This window comes from Hyaena hyaena, unplaced genomic scaffold (assembly GCF_003009895.1).
Source record: "Hyaena hyaena isolate Hyena2069 unplaced genomic scaffold, ASM300989v1 scaffold_39, whole genome shotgun sequence".
NCBI lineage: Eukaryota > Metazoa > Chordata > Mammalia > Carnivora > Hyaenidae > Hyaena > Hyaena hyaena.
Window position 1 is genome coordinate 291,627 of NW_024080671.1, and position 18,829 is coordinate 310,455.

The following is an 18,829-nucleotide window of genomic DNA, read 5'->3' on the forward strand; positions in this document are numbered from 1 at the left end:
TTCATAGAGCTGATGGGCTGTCAGTGTTGTGAACCAAGGAAAAAAGATCAAAGGGATGACAGAAGACATGTTTAATGTTAAAAGTCGTAAGTATGAAATGGCTGTTCTGTACAATTCTCTGAAAATTCTCTCAGTAACATCAGACAGAATGGGGAAAGTTACAGTGTCGTTTCAAGCCATAGTCAACAGAGAGTGAGTGTTGGGCCCCTGGTATTTCTGGCCTGGTACCCAAAATTAGTTACTTCTGTATTAGCCAAGGGACTAAGCAACATAACTTGAATAGTGAGTCACAGCAAAAGTGGATTTAGGATTAATAGACACTGAGATATAGGAAAAGGAGAACTTAAATTGAAATCAGTGATACAAACTGAAATTGGTGCCTGGAGCAGAACTTCGGTAATGATCCATTGAACCACGGAACTTCCTCATTTTATTGACGGTTAAACTGAGGCCTGGAGAAGTTTAGAAACTCGCCAGATCAGTGTCAGAAAAAAGGACTCGAATTCACACCTTTTCCTTATTGTTAATGATAGATAACTAGAAGACTTTGGGATCACTTCTGAAACTTTGAGGACAAAATATTTGAGGGAAATTCCCCCCTGGTAATTCACACTTGGTTCACCACACACGTGGGGCAGGAAGGAGAGGAGGCCGCCAGGTGCCTGCGCTGAACGTGGTGTAGATTTGCATGAGGGCAGTAAAGCACGAAGAGAGCAGAAGGTGACCCGCAGAGGCTGTGGGGCTGCCTGAGAGCAGAGACTCCGTGTTCATTTTCCATGTCCTTTGTGGTTAGAGGGCAAGTAAGAACTATTTTATATTTGGAATTTGGAATTTTTTTGAGATTGTAGAAAGACAGGTTCTCTTTTTTTCAGGAAAGCCCTCTCAAACTAGTGTAAGAAGTTTCTCCTACATGACCCACTCAGAAAAGCATTCATCCGGGGCCCCTGGGGGGCTCAGTCGGTTAAGTGTCCGACTTTGGCTCAGGTCATGATCTCACGATTCGTGGGTTCGAGCGCTGCCTCGGGCTCTGTGCTGACAGCCAGCTCAGAGCCTGGAGCCTGTTTCAGATTCTGTGTCTCCCTCTCTCTCTGACCCTCCCCTGCTCACGCTGTCTCTCTCTCTCTTTCAGAAATAAATGAAACGTTAAAAAAAAAAAAAAAAAAAGCATTCATCCTTTTATAGCACATGTGTTTGCACGTGCTTATGCACGCACGTGTTGAAGGGGGTCTCTGTGTATGTGGGTTTAAAATTGTTTCACAGTAGCTTGGGGGGTAGGGGCTGACCATCACAGAAGGAGGCTTTAGTCTACAGTCATGTACAGTAGAAGATTCTGGAGCTGTTCCTGTGCCTCCTACTCAGGGTTTTCCAACTCACGGAAGGATCAGCAGTTTCACCTGTGGACTAAAATGGCGAATTAACATAGCTTTTTATGTTTGGGGAGTTCTTACCACCATACTGTATTTTTCGTAGGAATAATGTTTTGAAGTATTGACGGCTCCTTGAATAGATACTGGCCAAGTGATAGTGGAGAAGGTCACTCCTAGTCAAAGTCTAACCCTTTGCCAGACAGGTGCCTTATTTGGAACTTTAAATAATTATTAGAGATAATGCACACATTCAAATGTGTGGGAGTGAATTATAAATGTTTCCTACAATCTCAAGTGCACAAAAGACCGTAAGTTACACTGACAAAACTTCCTTGAGTAGATGTTGAAATTTAATAACAGGAACACATGCATATTTTTCTCTCTTATCATTTGATTTGGGTGAGATTACGAATTCATAATAAACAGAGGCTTGTAAGTAATTTGAACCTAAAAAATCTAAGGTCCCCTCTTAGGGAATGCAGTTAAATCAGGACATAACAGGGAAAAGACCTTAACTCTTTTTTTTCTATTTGCAATACCAAGAAAAGAACAAATAGGAATGATTTTCTCTTCCTTTTATCTTTTTTTGAAAAGAGAATATAGGCAGGCACTCATTGAGGTACAAAGTTACCTTTTCCATACTTAAGTAGAAGAATTAAAGCAAAGCATGATACAGACCGATTCTTATAAATTGTTGAATCCAGATTTGTTAACCAAATTTAGAATGTTTGGGTTTCAGAAAGATAATACCGTGCATGTACTGTTTGTTATATAATACCCATAGATGTTTTTTCTTTGTTTTGTTTTTTTGCAGCAAAACATCTAATAGTTTTACTAAGTAGGAGAAATAAAGACTAAAGAACCTAATATCAGTTCAGGCCGTTTTGCTTCCAGTTGAGTGTTGGAGCCAAGCTTACCAAAAGAATTTGTAGATAAGGGGTTGTAATTTCTTTGTAATCTTCACTTGGTGATCTACTACTTTAATTTAGATTTAATGGTATAAATATTTCATATGTGGCAATTATATTAAAATAATTGTTGGATGATAGACCAAAATTTATTAAATCATTACCTTAATGCTAAGTGGAAAAATGGACTTCCAACTCTTGCTGTCATAGGTAGTGATGAGTAAAATATTTTTTTGTTTGTAATATTTTGTTTGTGTTTTATACATTCCTTAGAATGGTAGAAAGTTCAGGGGTACCTGGGTGGCTCAGTCAGTTAAGAGTACAGCTCTTGATTTCAGCTCAAGTCATGAGCTTCGTGAGCCCAGTGTGGGGCTCTGTGCTCAGTGTGGAACCTGCTTGGGATTCTCTCTCTCTCTCTCTCTCTCTCTCTCTCCCCCCCTCCCCCATTCACACACACAACTAAGTCTCTGAAAATAAATACATTTTAAAAATATGGGTAAAAGTTCATTGAAAGTTTCACCCATACTACTCATAACCTTCTAAAAAGTTGTAATTTGCACAGTCACTGGAAAGAGCGTACCAACTTCTCTAGACCCCCGAGACAGTGGGTTGCTTAATAAGCATCAATTTTTTTTTAAAGGGAAAGTGGGAGCTTGGCTGCTTTAGACGATGTGTTCATCTTAAGGTGACCTTAACTCTCTTTTGTTTGACCATTAGTTAGGATAAACAGAGTGCTAATTGACATAAGTTTTTGTGTGGTTGGACTTTTGTGGTCGATTTGGATCTGGAACCTGTCATTTTCTCCAACGCACACAGTGCCCTTGCTCTGGGGTTTCTGAAACGAGAAGCATCGGTCGTCACGATGCAGAGCTTCTCCGGGCTTGCACCGTAGGTTACTATAGACACACCTGCAAAACCACCATCTGGGATATCGGCTCGGTTCATCTTCATCCCAGTTTCACACCGTTGGCTGGGAGCAAATCAGTAGAACCTTCGGCGGTGAGGAGTTGAGTGCCTTAAAAATGCTTAACCTTGGTAATTCTTCTGAGATCACTCAGGCCATAATTCAGGAGCACATACGACTGCACTCAAAGCTGTTTATCACAGTATTATTTACTTTCAGAATATTAACAGTGCTTATAAAAAAAAGAATTAAAATACCCAACATTAGATCAGTGGTTTTATTTAGGTTTTTATATAACAAATACTAAGAATTATTTTGACCACTAGATTCACTTCCCAGTTACTAAGTGGAAAAATTAGGATGCAAACTTGTCTGTGTTTTTCCAGCTATAATTGAAAGAAAATATCCTAGATGTTAACTGTGGTCGCCAAGTGGTGGAGGGATGGCTCTTGCCTCTTTCCTTTCTGTACCTTTTTCTGGTTATCAGTTTCCACAGTGAATTTATATGAAATCCAAAATCAAGGGAAAAGCCAATAAAGGCAATATACAATACTACGAGTCAAAAAAACACCTTTTTTTAGAAATTCACTAGATTTCATTTAAGGTATCTGATGTTATGTAAGTATTCAATTTACACATTACTGAAAGGGTGACAGTTTTGTCTATCTCAGTCATACATAGACAGAGTGACTTATCTTTTATTGTATTTGTCCAAGAGGCTCTACTTCAGTATAATGGAATTGTTGTTATCTGTTTGAATTTTACTTTTTAAATACTTTTGGAGGGGCCTCTGGGTGGCTCAGTCGGTCAAGCGTCTGATTTCTGCGCAAGTCATGATCTCACGGTTTGTGAGTTCAAGCCCCACATCGGGCTCTGTGCGGTCAGTGAGGAGCCCACATCAGATCCTGTCTCCCTCTCTCCCTGCCCCTACCTTGCCTCGCATACAACTCTCTCTTTCTCTCAAAAATAAACGTTAAAGAATAATAATAAAAAATAAATAAGTACTTTTGGATTGTACAAAGAGTCCTATATGTAAATGTTGATATATTTATAGATTAAGCCCAGATTCACTTTGGCTTACATATTTCAGTCGGTGCACACACTGGCTCCAGGCACACCACCATGCAGCTGCCATTTCACACACACACACACACACACACACACACACACACACCAGTTCCACTTCAGATTATCCTTAATTAGGCATGAAAAATCACTGTTTTAAATCTCAACCTTTGGGGCGTCTGTCTAACTGTCTAAGCCATAGTTGAGTGTCTGACCCTTGATTCTGGCTCAGGACATGATCTCATGGTTTTGAGATTGATCCCTTATCAGGCTCTCCACTGACATGCAGAGCCTGCTTGGGATTCTCTCTTTCCTTCTCTCTGTCTCTCCCCTGCTCACACTGTCTCTCAAAAAAAAAAAAAAAATCCCCACCTTGGAGTGCACACCTCCTGAGGACCCTGTATGACAGAGCGGGAGGCATGTGGAAGGCAGAAGCGGGTGGAAAGCATGTTCTGCATGTGAGCAGGACCGACCGTGTTTTTCACGGAACACCATTTTACTCGAGAGAACAGTCAACTTACTCAGACTTGGCCATTGGACAGAAAACACATGTTTTAGAAAATACATGAAGTTAGCCTGTTACCTCAAGGAAAAGAAGGGGGGAGTGTTCGCTGCCATTGATAAAACTCGAGCTTTGAAGTGAAAATCAGAATTGAGGAAAATTGGTTTGGGGCCCACCACTGTGAGCTTGTCAGCTTCCCAGTACTTGAGGCTTCTGATGAGGCGAAAGAGATACTGGTGACTGTGACTTTCTTAACGGTGAGTAAGGAAGCCAGCATGTGGGAGGAAGGGGTGCTAGCCAGCCTCCCGCCACGTTCCCCGGGACCAGTGCCTGGTGTCATAGGCTGGGGGTTGGGGGAGTCAAAGCTCCGTTCTCAGTACAGGGTAAGCCAGTGGATTTTAATGTCATGGAGTATGAAAGGTTCAGACCAAAAAGGTTTCTATGACACAGTGAACTAACATTTTTAAAAACTTGTTAAGTTTGGGTATAGTAGCAAAAATGTCTATAATTATCTGAAAATATTTTATTAAAATACTCCCTTTTCCAGCTACGTTTTTGTGAACAGCCAGACTCTATGCATATGCTCAGGTAGAACAACCTGTAGTAGCAGTTTGAATGCAGAAGCAGATGAATGTCTCCCTGTCTTTTATGAGCTGTACTAAAATATGTTCTCATTTAATGGGTTTATCATTGATACTTTTTAAGCCATTTCTATTCATTTTTTTTTTTTTAAGTTTACTTATTTTGAGAAAGAGAGAGCGTGTGAGCAGGAGAAGGACAGAGAGAGAATCCCAAGCAGGCTCCCCGCCCCCATCGTAGAGCCTGACATGGGGCTTGATCCCATGAACCACGAGATCAAGAGTCAGACACCCAACCAACTGAGCCACCCACCCAGGAGCCCCTAAAGGAACTTTTAAATACTTGAAAAAATTTCTCAGTTTTACTTTATAATATGATAAACGTTAGTAGCTATAACCCACATAAAGAGGGTCTGTCTGGGGTCTTTGAGAATCCTAAGGTATGTAAAGGGATTCTGAGAGCCCCCCCCAAAAAAATAGAAAATTGCTGCTTTCAGGCCTGTAACTCAGTGTGGTCCCAGAAATCACCTGAATGGCAGAAACGGTTGGTTGGTTGCCCAGCCCCCTCCTTCCCCTTCCCCGTCCACATCAGAACTTCTAATCAACCAAGATCTTCAGGCGATTCCCCTATACGTCACAGAAGCACTGCCCTCAGCAACTTGTGGGAGCGGTCAAGGGCAGGGGCAGGGCTGTGCCGCGGCGGTAGACAGCAGGGACATGGACACACAGGGACGGCATCCTGGGAATAAGAGCCCTTCTTGTCCCAAATGGCTCCCCTCTTAGCTGTCTGTCCTCTGTTCAAATATTCCCTCCTAGGAATGTATTCTCATAGAGTTTAGGTGTCTGCCATTGACTGGAGGTGTAGTAGAAATCTGGGCTCAGAGAGAATAGGCTGTTCACTCAGGAAAAGACCTCATGGAGACATGAAGCCTGCAGCAGTATTCAGAACCTTCTGGAGCAAGGCACGCCTGTCCAAGCAGGTGTCAGTTACGAAGAGATTTTATGGTGTTCTCACCTCATCTCTGGTTTGCTCTTGATACTAAAGCACTGTTGGTATAAACTTAAGGGGGGAAAATGCAGACACTTAAATAGTAGTGCTTATCGCAAAAGCAGTTTTCACCTTTTAATTCCCTCTTCCTTCAGATGCATGGATAGTTCCATCAGTACGCTTCCGTGTGACGCCATCCAAGCGGATTGCTGGGGTGCCGCTCAGGGAAGGCATTTGTGAAGTTAAGCAGGCTGCCACACTCGGGCAGAAGCAGACGTTGTATACGTTTTGGTGGGGTTAGTTGTTCAGTCTGAATTTTGTGACTAAACAAAGTATGTTTGGATTAAGTGTACAGCCAGACAGTTTAATGTAAACTGTTGTAACAAAATCTTCCATTTCTAAGCTCTAATAACTATGTATTTTTTTTCTTGTTTTAGGGTGAATCTGTAAAATATTTCCTGGATAACTTGGATAAACTTGGAGAAGCAGTAAGTTTTTGTTTATGTTTATTGCTATTTGAAAGCAATAGTCAGGATATTAGGAGGTTTAGAAAAATTATGTATTGAGCTGTTGGCGTCTTCCTTTTTCCCAGTGGCAGCATTCGGACTGTTCCAGCTTCCTTTTGTCTCCCTCTGTCATCCACATCGCTGCCGTTTCCCCGGGGAGTGTCCTGTCCCCGAGTTCAGAGCATAAAACTGTGTAGAGAAAGTTTATGTTTGAAGTGAGATTGCACATTATCTGCTCTACTTCAGTGCCGTGTGTGCGTGTGTGCGCGCGCGTTTGTAAGCAGAAACAGGACATGGTGGGTTGGCTGACTGATTTCAAAACCTTTTAGCAAACGGTATTTTTTAGCGCAGAACCCCTTCGTGTTGAGTGACAGTGTAGGAGGGCTGGATTCTGAAGGCCGGCTGAAGATGCTCCATGAAGTAGGAGATGGAGTCCCCCTTGGAGGGAGCGTTTCTGATTTTCCTCTCCGCTGGCGCCGTGGCTGGCTCTGGCCCTGGCCCTGCTGCGGGCAGGGCATCTGCTCTGTTCTCTGTGCTGGGCTCATGCCAGAGTCTACCCTGGAAGATAGGTTGCTGCTGCTCAGAAAATGTTTGAAGGCCCCTGCCCTGCAGTCATCTGTCACCTGCTGGACTTCCCACAGCATTCTCTGCCTCCTCTTTAAGCAGATTTCTGTAATACGCTGTAGTATAGTCTCAGGGGTCCTTTGAGGTTGGCTTTAAGAATAAAACTGAAAGAAAACAAAATGAACACCCCGCCACAAGTAGGACAGTGGTGTTCTAAGGCCTCTATGACACGTGAAGTGTACCTTCTTCTTGCAAGATGATTTTTACATCCTCTTGGTTTGGATTTTGCCAAATTGCACTTGTCTGCCCTCAAGCCAGTGTGTTTTTCCTATACACGTGTGTTCCAGAAGTCGGGATCTCCCTATGAATCTGTGTATTAAGACTATTTCGTTGACTCTTTCCCATCTGGTTAGAATGTAAGCCTTAAAAAAGTTAACGTAGGCCAAGTGGAGAGAGCCTTAGCAGGTAAACTAATTTTTAAGAGTTACTGCATGTTTTCCAAACCAGACAGCGCTGATTTGACCTCATCTTCTCAGTTTACCTTTCCAGATCAGCTCTCCTTGAGCACAGCCTTCAAAGTAGGTCCCTCACCTTGTATTCAGTTTCAGTCCTTGCTTTTTTGAAATATCATTGCTCTTTCTACAGTTGGTTATTTCTTTGCTTGTCTTTTACCTATACTTGTTGGTATAAGGGCAAGGATCTCATCTCTTAAATTTTTTTTTAATGTTTATTTTTGAGAGACAGGATGAGCAGGGGAGAGGCAGAGAGAGAGGGAGATACAGAATCTGAAGCAGGCTTCAGGCTCCAAGCTGTCAGCACAGAACCCGACATGGGGCTTGAACTCAGAACCATGAGATCATGACCTGAGCCAAAGTCAGACACTTAGCCGACTGAGCCACCCAGGTGCCCCAAGGATCTCATCTCTTGATGGTGAAGAGTTGAGTTCTTGATGACTAGTGACAATGCCTGGCAGGCACTTAACGAATAGCTGTTGAATGCATGGCTGTAGGCTGACTCCAGTCAGCTGGTACCAGCTGCTCAGAGACTTAGGCTGAGAACAGTTCTGAGGCCACAACTGGAATAGACTGAAAAAAGCACTACGATCAGTAGGTGGGTGTCGAGGAGGGAGAATGACGCCACCGCGCTGCGGGCTGGCCATTCGTCCTGTGCGTACCCGACCAGTCACAGGCTTGTGTTTGCTCCTCCGTCTCCGAAGTACCAGGACCTGGGAAGCCCAGCAGTGCACCAAGCCCCTCGGCCTCCGGGAGGTGACAGCACAGGGTCCGGGGCGTGGCTCCACAGCCACACCAGCTGGGTCCCCATCCCGGCCCCGCTGCACTGCCTCTGCGTGACCATGGGCATCGCTGCACCCGAATTACTTCCTGTCGTGGGCGTCGTAAGAGACCTGACCTCGCACGGTTGTGGGTAATGACGTGAAAGAAGCCCCGTGTCTTAGTCTGCTCATGGTGCCCAGACAAAGTACCCTAGACTGGTGGCTTCACAGTGGACATGTCTCACGGCCCTGGGGGCCAGTCATCTGAGATCAAGGGGCCAGCGTGGCCATTCTCCACCGAGGACTTTTCCTGGCTTGCAGACCGTGGCCGCCTCTCTGCGGCTTCTTCATGTGGCTTTTACTCTCCACAGACACTTGGAGAGACCGGGATGTCTTAACTCTTCTTCTTTTTTAAAAATTTTTTAACTTTTATTTATTTTTGAGAGACAGAAAGAGACAGAGCATGAATGGGGGAGGAACGGAGAGAGAGGGAGATATAGAATCTGAAGCAGGCTCCAGGCTGAGCTGTTAGCACAGAGCCTGATGCAGGGCTCGAACCCACAGATGGTGATATCATGACTTGAGCTGAAGTCAGACACTTAACCGACTGAGCCACCCAGGTGCCCCATCTTAACTCTTCTTCTAAGACCGCCAAGACTTCTGATTAGGACCCTTCCCTAGGACTTCATCTGTCTACCCATGTCCTACAAGCCCCGGCCCAGGGGACAGTCGTCACATTGGCGTTCGGGCTCTAGCATGTGAGCTTTGGGGGGACGTAGTTCAGTCTGTAGTGCTCAGTAGGGTATTTGGAACAGTGCCTTCGTGTAGTAAATGCTCAGTGTTGGCTGTTTTGTTCTTTGATGCCTGTTTTTAGGGAACTTATTCTAGTTAGAGACAAAATTACAACATACATAAAACCAGGCAAAGGACAATTAAGTGGTACTAATCATGAAGATCATATTATTTCATGGAATAGAGAGCAGGGTTTTGACCAGAGAGGCCAAGGCTGGCCCGTAAGAGTGACTGAATCTGCACTGTCGAAGGGTGAGGTGGACTTGGACGTGTGCGGCCCCCAGATGGGAGACCACTGGGTGTGTTTAATTTTTAGGAGGCACATCCGTCTGACCAAGGACATGTGACACTCTTGGCTCTAACTTGGAAAAACAGGTTTCCAGAAGGCATTAGCTCAGGTGTGGATGGATCGTTCCCAGTAGTTGCACACTTGTGCAAGTGGACGGTCACAGAGTGGTATCAGGGTGCGCGGCACTGGGCACATCTGGGCACTCGGCTCTGTGGACAGTGTAGAGCAGCGTCTGCCGGTTCCAGAAAACCAGGGGGGAAAGAGGGTCATGAAAGCCAGTCAGCCGAGTGTGGATCGGATGCAGTGAGGAGCCTCATGGGAAGTCCTGAAGTCACCGTGCTGGGGGGCTGGCCCGAGTGGTGTCAGGACGGACCCGAGCAGGGCGAGGCATCCGAGGCCGGGGAGCGAGTGGGGAGATGGCGGTCCACACCTGAGGTGGTAAGGAAATCAGGGCGAGCAGAAATAAAGAGAAACAGGATTTGAAGTAGACCAGGTGATGAGAGAGAGGCGCCCACGGGGACGAGGGGCTGAGAGCACGCCCAGATGGGTGGCGGGCAGGGAGCTGAGTGAGCTGCGGGCCCAGAGGGCCTGGTGCTGCAGGACAACATGCGGTTTCCTACCGAGGCAGGCGTGTGAATAGCTGATCAGGCCACCGAGCAGTGAGACGCGAGAGACATGGGCGGCCATCAGGCCTGGCCATCCCAGCCTTCTGGACTCTCTTTGCAGCGACGCGGGCCGGAGGCACGGCAGAGCAGCTGGACTGAGTGCCCAGCACGGCTGGCTCGCCCGGTCCTCGCGGCCCCCCGCGAGCCTTAGTACCTGCATCTCACCAGTGAGGACATGGAGACACAGTAGGACTCGGGGCCCTGCCCGGGGCCCCCCGGCTCGTGCGTGGAGAGCCGGCTCTGGCCCTCACTGCCACTCTGCCAGGCCACGTGGCGTGCGGTTACACTGTCCTGGTTTGGAGGCGTTGTAGGAATTAGCCTTCAGCTTCCCGACTAGACTCTGCTTCTGAGTCAGGCTGTAGTGAAGAGCTTTTAATTTTTATAGAATTAGAAATAAACAACAACAATTCAGGGCTGGTGTGTTTCTTTTTATTTTAAGTTTATTATTATTTTTTAATTTATTCTGAGAGAGAGAGCAAGCAGGGGAGGAGCAGAGATGGGGAGAGACGGGCTCTGCAACGTCAGTACACAGCCCAGTGCGGGGCTCGAACTCCTGCACTGTGAGATCATGACCCCAGCCAAAATCGAGTTGGATGCCTAAGGACTGAGCACCCCCCAGCGCCACAGGGCAGCTGGCGCGTGCATGCATGGTATATTTGTGCCCTGTTTCTGGAAAGCAGTTAGGCTTTAATGTCTGGGATCCCCAAAATGTTCATAACCTTTGACCTCATAATCTTATTCCTGGTTATTTTATCTCAGGAAATAGTCCAAAAGGGAAGAGAAAAATATAAGTGTGAGAATTTTAATTGAAAAATTTCTGTTAAATCAAAAAATGGAAGAAACAACCTTAATGAGCACCGTTAAGGCAAACGTTTATGTAAAATTAGAGACATTAATGCGGTTGGTATATGTATACTCCTTTAAAATGAAATACAACTGAATCAGCCTGTGTAACCATTCATGATCAAGTGTTCAGCCAAAAAGTAGGGGCAGGCTGAAAGCTGTATGGATGTGCCGATTCTCAGGAGGGTAGTGAGTATGGGAACAGAAGCTAAAAGGAAACCTGGAAATGCCCACAGGCTTTATGAAGACCCCAGAGTCAGTCCTAAATGATATGGATAACTGAGAACCGCCTACTTTCCTTTATTATTCTTAACTCCATTGTACCATTGAACTAACTGTTCGCATTATAATGAAATTTCAAAATTATATTACGCTATTTGGAAAAGCATAAAATACAGCATTGTGATGATCAGTGTTGTTTTAAAATCTTGCCTAGATTTAAAAAAACAAACTATTTTGACCTTGACGATGAGCATTAAAGAGCTCTCCTGTTCAGTATCGCTGAAGAGCCAGGTCAGAGTTCTGGAAGAACACTAGCCTGAGAAGAAAGACCCAGTTGGAGTGCATCAGGAAGTGCGTCAGCAGGGGACAGGTCCTGGGACGGTTGGGCAGCTTCTGTCCAGGGTCCTGTTCCCAGAGAGGGGCTCATTCCGTCTTTGCGAAAGCTGTCCTGAGGCAGTTGGGCTGGGTGTGGTCTCCATGTGACAGGCAGGGGCGCCTGTCAGTGGGGAGAAGGTGGGGCACAGCTGCGTGGCCGGCCCCTGGAAGCAAACCCATGACCCAGCACGAATTCAGCGTATCAGCCGTGGTAGGGAAGTTGTCCCCACGTGCGTGCTGTGGCCGCAGTGTAGGGCGGGGCGGCCGGCGTCAGCGTTCCTAGTCGCGAAGATGGGCACAGTATGGGAGCATTTGGAATGAGCTAGAACCAGGTGGGCAGAGCCTGCCCTGGGACGGGACCCTCATGAACTGGCCTTTCAGCCCTCACTGCCTTCCACGGAGGAGCGAGGCGCAGGCGGGCGCAGGTGCAGGAAGGGCTGTGGCTGGAGCTGAGGGCGGGGCAGGGGGGTGAGGACTGATACTAAAGGTAGAGGCACAGCAGCGGGCAGGGGTGAAGGCCGCTGGTGAGGAGACTGAAATCTGCCGAAAAAGTGGGAGTGAAGAAAATGGTCGGCGCTGCTCATTTGTGGTGCGTTGTGAGCTGGCCATCGTCCCAGAACAGCTTACTGTCCCAGGGGGGATAGTCGTGCTGATGCTCAAGCGCAGCCCCAGGTCGTCACAAAGGCCAGTTTGTCTGCGTATCCCCTGCCTCGGCCAGCCTGCGGCACGTTAGAAACTGCCTGCTTCTGGCTGCCTGAGTCTAAAGCACTGTTCTCTTTTCCAGGACTACGTCCCGTCACAGCAAGACATCCTGCTTGCCAGGAGGCCCACCAAAGGCATTCACGAGTACGACTTTGAGATTAAAAATGTCCCTTTCAAAATGGTTGATGTAGGCGGTCAGAGGTCAGAGAGAAAGCGATGGTTCGAGTGCTTTGACAGCGTGACATCTATACTTTTCCTCGTGTCCTCGAGTGAATTTGACCAGGTGCTTATGGAAGATCGACTGACCAATCGCCTGACAGAATCTCTGAACATTTTCGAAACGATCGTCAATAACCGGGTTTTCAGCAACGTCTCCATAATCCTCTTCTTAAACAAGACAGATTTGCTTGAGGAGAAAGTGCAAATTGTGAGCATCAAAGACTATTTCTTAGAATTTGAAGGGGACCCCCACTGCTTAAGAGACGTCCAAAAATTCCTGGTGGAATGTTTCCGGAACAAGCGGCGGGACCAGCAGCAGAAGCCCCTGTACCACCACTTCACCACCGCCATCAACACGGAGAACATCCGCCTGGTCTTCCGCGACGTCAAGGATACCATTCTTCACGACAACCTCAAGCAGCTCATGCTGCAGTGACGCACGGGAGACTGTGACCGCTTTCGTACCCTCTGTCCTTTCGATTGTTCTCTGTGCGTTTTGTTTTTTAACACAGCAGTTTACAGCAGGAATTAGAAACGTCTCGATTCTAAGTTTAACTTCTTGGAAACCTTAGTCGTCCTCCCTGTGGACCTCGGTGTGTGGCGGAGAGCTGCCCACAGCGCCTGCCCATCCCTGTTGAAGTGCAGCCTCTGATCTGTTTCCCTGCGGCCTCCACGTGACGGGGGTAGCTTCTGGCCGAGCCTCTGACTAGGTACCGCTCAGGCTTTCGCTTCTTGCCGAATTCTCCCATAGTGCCAAGTAGAGAAGGTGCCCTTGACTGTGTATCGGGATGAGGTTAAGAATATTCGATTCTCAAACAAACAAGACCCCTTTTGATCTGCCCCGCCCGCAGCAGCGACCTGCTTTGCAGGGCTGCCATCGGGAAAAAGTTTGATCTAAGGACTGGCATTCTGTAGATGTGCACACATTTAGCCTTCGTGTTTTTTTTTTCTTAATTGCTTATATAACCAGCAGTTGTCTCGTTTTAAAATTTCTGTGGTTTCTCAAGGTAATGTTCTTAGTGTCTTAAAGTTTACATAAGGATTCCTGGTCTGATGCTAACGAAAGTTCACGCATGGTACGGGGCAGGGGGCAGAGAGCAAGCAAAATGCCTTACTTAGTGTTTTGATCCAAAGCAGTGAGTGAAATATAACTTGCTTTTTTCTTCATATTTAAATATTGTGTCATGAATGTGCCGTATGTAAAACGTTTTGGCCAAGCAGCAACTGAAAATGGCAGATGGCTTGATAAGGGAGCTTTCTAGAGAAACCTGGCCTCTCCGGGATGTTCTGTGCTTTTACCTCTCAGACTTTGACCTCCTGTCCCAAGATTTGGGTCCTCCCTGCAGGCAAGCACTGTGGAGACTGTCACAGACACATTTCCTTTCCTCCTATCTGTTCCCATCCACTCCAGACGGGCATTTATGGGAGGTTGTGTTTCCTCGGGGGTTACCAAGGGCAGGATTTTCGGGTCCCGCTACTCGAGAAGGCGCTGAGATTCCAGCTCATTCTCGGTGGCTCTCCGAGAGGTGCAGCACGCACGTGCTTGTATCATTATTGCTCATGAGCTTCAAGCTTTACCGAGGTACATTTGGAATGTTTTAGGGCTACTTGTAAGAATACATAGCCATTTTTTTGTTCACATTAGACCCCTCCTCGCCCCTAAATGACATGCAGCGCACCCCTGAAGCGGCTGTGTGATGACAGGCTCGTCGGCCTGGCTGGCGTGCAGTCCAGAGGGCCCTGCCGGTAGCTTGGGTGCTGCTCGAGCGGGACTAGAGAGGCAGGTGTCGAGGCTGGTGGCCGTTGGGAAAGTCCAAGGGCTTTTCTCCTTTTCCTGGAAATTGTTGTTTCAGACTGTGATCTCTGTCACGTTACTGTAGAGCTGTGTTCTCAGGTATTCTGTTGGCTAGAAGGTCCTGGAAAGGTGGGTCGGCGTGACGGATCACGCAGCCTTTCCAGGACCGCGGTTCTCGGTCCGTCCGCTGCCTGGTGTGAGAGCGGGGCTTTCCAGGGAGCGGACCGGGGGTGGTTCATTCCGCTCCTGACCGCTCCTGCATCTCCACTGCCGCTTTATCCAGACTAGCCTCAGTGCTTCTGTGCCTCGGTGCGCCACGAGCCACAGACGCAGCCCTGGGTCACAGCGTGAGGGGCCGTAGCATGTAGTCACGCACGTGTGAGTCGTTCTACAGCCAGTGCTTCTTGCCAAAAAGAAGATAGTGTCTCAGTTCACAGAATTCAGTTTCAGTGCTCGTGAGTATCTGAGTGTGTGCACGATCACATTGGGACTTTCTGCTGGAGTCTGTGGGCGGATGTTGCAGACCGTCCACTTGATGGCCAAGACCATTTAACTCTAGTGAAGGCTGAAGTTAAGTTCCTATAAAAGAGGAAACTCAGTGTTGTTTAAGTTCTGTTGAAGAGGCGCACGCGGACCATGCCTGTTGCCCGACGAAGCGGCAGTGCCCCCCCCTTACCCCATGCTGACTGCCCCCAGGCAGTGTCAGAACATCACCTAGATAATGGTATTATGTTGTGCGTGTGTGATGTCTCTTTCCCAATAAGCCGCCTCCAATGTCTCCACATTCTTTTAAAGTACAGTCTAGGCCACTTCCCGAGGCAGCGGATTTCTTGTGTTTAACGGCAGGCTCGTTAGACAGTGGTCGGAAGGCTTTAGGTCAGCTTCTCAAAAACCGTCCGAAGGAGTCTCACACGTGTATCATGAAAACTAGGTCCTTTAGAAACACCACTGTGTGAAGACGGAGGTGATGAAAGTTAGTAGCAGACTGCAAGGGAGCTCGTGGCTTTCACCCAGCCAGTTTCTCCTCAGAGTAGCATCCAGTTTTTCTGGTGTGTTGGCTTTTGAAAGTCTTAACGGTTGTGATTTGGAATAAAATGTGCCTAATCCCCTATTACATTGTGTTCTTTGAATCTGAATGTCTTTCTCATTTAATTCTTAAAAATGTCATACAAGTGTCCTCATTGGCCTTGAAGAAATATAGGGCTTACAGAGTTGCCTTATAAATCAAAGACCACCACACATTTGAGCCTTGATTTTTACAGGGGAAAGGTTTCTGCCAGATGTTTTCTAAGAGCCACATAATGTAAGGTTTGCCCCCACCACTTAAAAATTATTTTCTCGTGGCCCGAGTCGTTGCTTTCTGCCAAAGAGTGTACGAATTCGAAGTGTTCACGTGAGTGTTACCGCCTGGAAGAGCACTTTGGTTAGAGAGCAACCACAGCCGAAGGTGACGTGGAATTTAGATCGGCCCTGTTTGTTCTGTTCTCTTTGAAGCCGCCCTGTCGGGTGTTTCACACAGTGGAGGTCCTCTGGTTGATCTCTCTCAAGCTCAGGTGGAGGTGTCTAGGGAAATCCTCTCTCACGAGCTGGCGGTGGCTGGTTTAAAGCAGAAGGAAGTAAGAGCCCATGGGTACCGGAAGTGATTCGGAGCGTCAGCTCGGATGTAACAGGAGTTATGCTCCTGGCCTTCTTTTCTTTTCTCTTCCCTTTTCCTTTTTTCTTTTCTTTTCTTTTCTTTTCTTTTCTTTTCTTTTCTTTTCTTTTCTTTTCTTTTCTTTTCTTTTCTTTTCTTTTCTTTTCAAGGGAGGATGAGGAAATCATAACTTCCGGTGTAGCCCCAAATATTTGTATTTATGCTTTTGATGAGATGTATTTTCAACATTAGTCCCCGTAACCGGTTATGCCTTAATTTATGTGAAATAGAAAGTTACCAAGTTCTGTTCTGGTCTGAGATCCCAGTCACTCTTTGAGGAGGCCTCAAATTGGTGCTTTCATTATGTGATGATACATTGAGACAAAACCCCAAACCAAGCCATTTGAAACAAGGTTCTCTCCACTGCAGTTTGTAGCAGTGTCATTTCTGTGTATGTAATAAGAAGGCTATCAGTGTTAACTTTGAATTTCCTGTTCGAATCCATGAAATCATGTCTGTAAAGCTCAAACATTTGTAACAAACTCCCCCAATAAATCTAGAGAAAGACGCTCTGCTAACCTTTTTTAGTGCCTTTAATTTTATTTAAGGAATCCAGAGCAGAACTTTGCCTGTGTCTTTTTCAGTTCAAGGTGTGATGTGGCCCAGGGCTCACTTTGTGTCGCTTCCCTGTCATTTCACCGCGTGGTTCCGTTGTGCTGCCGCCTCGACACGGACTGATTTTCCTTTCTTGACAGGACCCAGGCTGGCCTCCCGGCGAACACGAGGAAGTGGGGCATGGACGAGATCAGGGGCCAGGGGGCGTGAGGCTCCACATTCCAAATACGGCAAACGGTAGAATACACACCCATTATTTCATGGTACGAGGTTAGGGCTTAATGAATTTATCCTAGAGGGTGAGGTGTAAGTCTAAACCTGAACACTTGAAGCAGGTTGGAGTTTTTGGCTTTTTCAAGTACCATCGAGGCAATGTTAGCCTTAGGCCGGTAAGGGATTACTAACATCATGTGAGGTACAGTGTTTGTACCAGTATCATTCTTGTGTCTTTACTTGAACATGTCGTTAGCATCGAAGCAAATGGGTGCATTCTTGTGGCATCCAGGTCTAAACCATCTGACCTCGAATGCCAGAGCTCAGAGGGAACCAAAAGAGTTAAGGATTGGGCAGTATTTACTGGGGTGATGGGAGGTTTGGGAAATCTGTCCAAATCTGCTGTCGATAATGATAAAAATTTCCAGATGGATGGAAGTATTCACGGGCCCACCATGCATAAACTTCCAGTGTGCGGATGTCATGATAGAAGTATGCTCCTTACTTGGTATCTGACTTGGGTTCATATTTAGAAAGCTCGTACATGATGTTTCTTGCCATAAGTGATATATTTGTCCTCAGTTAATGCCTATTTGATGGGACCAAGGGGGAAACACAGGGAGGAGGAAGGACTTAATTCTTGGAAAGTATGTGTAACAATGCAATCACCTATACCATTTACCCTCTCTTTATCTCTTACTTGAAGGCAGAATGGCAAAATGTTCTAAATGGCTTTTCTGTACTACTCTCTGGTGATGAGCGCTCATTGACCACAAGAAGCCTTATCAAAAAGTATATTTTGTAACAACCTCACGGATCCTGTACCCAACAAAAACATGATTTGTATTAATTAGCTTTGTATAAAAGTATTTGTGGCTTAGGATTTTTTATACATATGATATCTTTTTATAACTTTCCAGGAACTAATAAGCACGTTATCTGATACTGTTGTAAATTTTTTTTTCTGTCAGTGCTTTAGTTCAAGGATTGGCAATAAATTATTTCTACAGGAGGTCTGAAAGTGGAAAGAATGATTTGATTTTATAAAGTAAGTTGCTAGTCATTAGGGCTTTTTTTGTACATGTTTTGCAAAAACTCCGCCTCTTGCTATTAATATGTAAAAATTACTGACACTTAATAAACATTTATAAACCATTCAACACTACGATGTTATTTAAACCAAAGTTTGATAAACGTAAAGTGTAGAGCGGATGCCTAAAGTTTGAAAGCCGAAGCATAGTAACGGAAAGCACATAACATCTCTTCTGGGCAGATCTCCAACAATATTTTGTCTCACTATTAATCTGTAAACTTTTCCTTACCAAAGATGGAGATGTGGACTTCATCAAGGAAGTTTTCCCAGACACTCAGCACGTTTGGACGTGGGAATGGGGACATGGGGACCACTCACTTGCCTCTCTACTCCCCCGTAAGATTTGTTTGTTTGTTTGTTTAGTGTTTATTTTTGATAGCGTGAGTGGGAGAGGGGCAGAGAGAGAGGAAGACACAGAATCCAAAGCTCCAGGCACTGAGGACTCTGCACAGAGCCCAGTGCGGGGCTCAAACTGGCGAACCTGAGCCAAAGGGTGAGATCATGACCTGAGCCAAAGTCGGGCTGCTTAACCGGCAGAACCACCTAGGCGCCCTTCCCCTTAGGTCGCTTCAGGTGCGCTAGGGTGTTTCAGGACTTCTCAGCCTGCAGGAATGATGCCCTTAGGTCTATTGTAATTGAGATGGTGTTTTAAAAACAAACCCACATGTTACCACCCATTTTTCTTTTAGATTGTGATTTACAGAAAATTTGATAAGGT

At 46.1% G+C, this 18,829-nt stretch overlaps 1 protein-coding gene across 1 annotated transcript in view; it reads left to right on the forward strand.

The window, feature by feature from the left end:
- GNA13 (G protein subunit alpha 13) overlaps positions 1-18,178 on the forward strand; it is a 42,787-nt gene extending 24,609 nt beyond the window's left edge. Inside the window, exons 3-4 of the mRNA XM_039229779.1 lie at positions 6,750-6,800; positions 12,626-18,178. Coding sequence (XP_039085710.1) covers positions 6,750-6,800; positions 12,626-13,198 — 624 coding nt within the window. The 3' untranslated portion in view covers positions 13,199-18,178. The remainder of the gene's footprint in view (positions 1-6,749; positions 6,801-12,625) is intronic.
- The last annotated feature ends 651 nt before the right edge of the window (positions 18,179-18,829 follow it).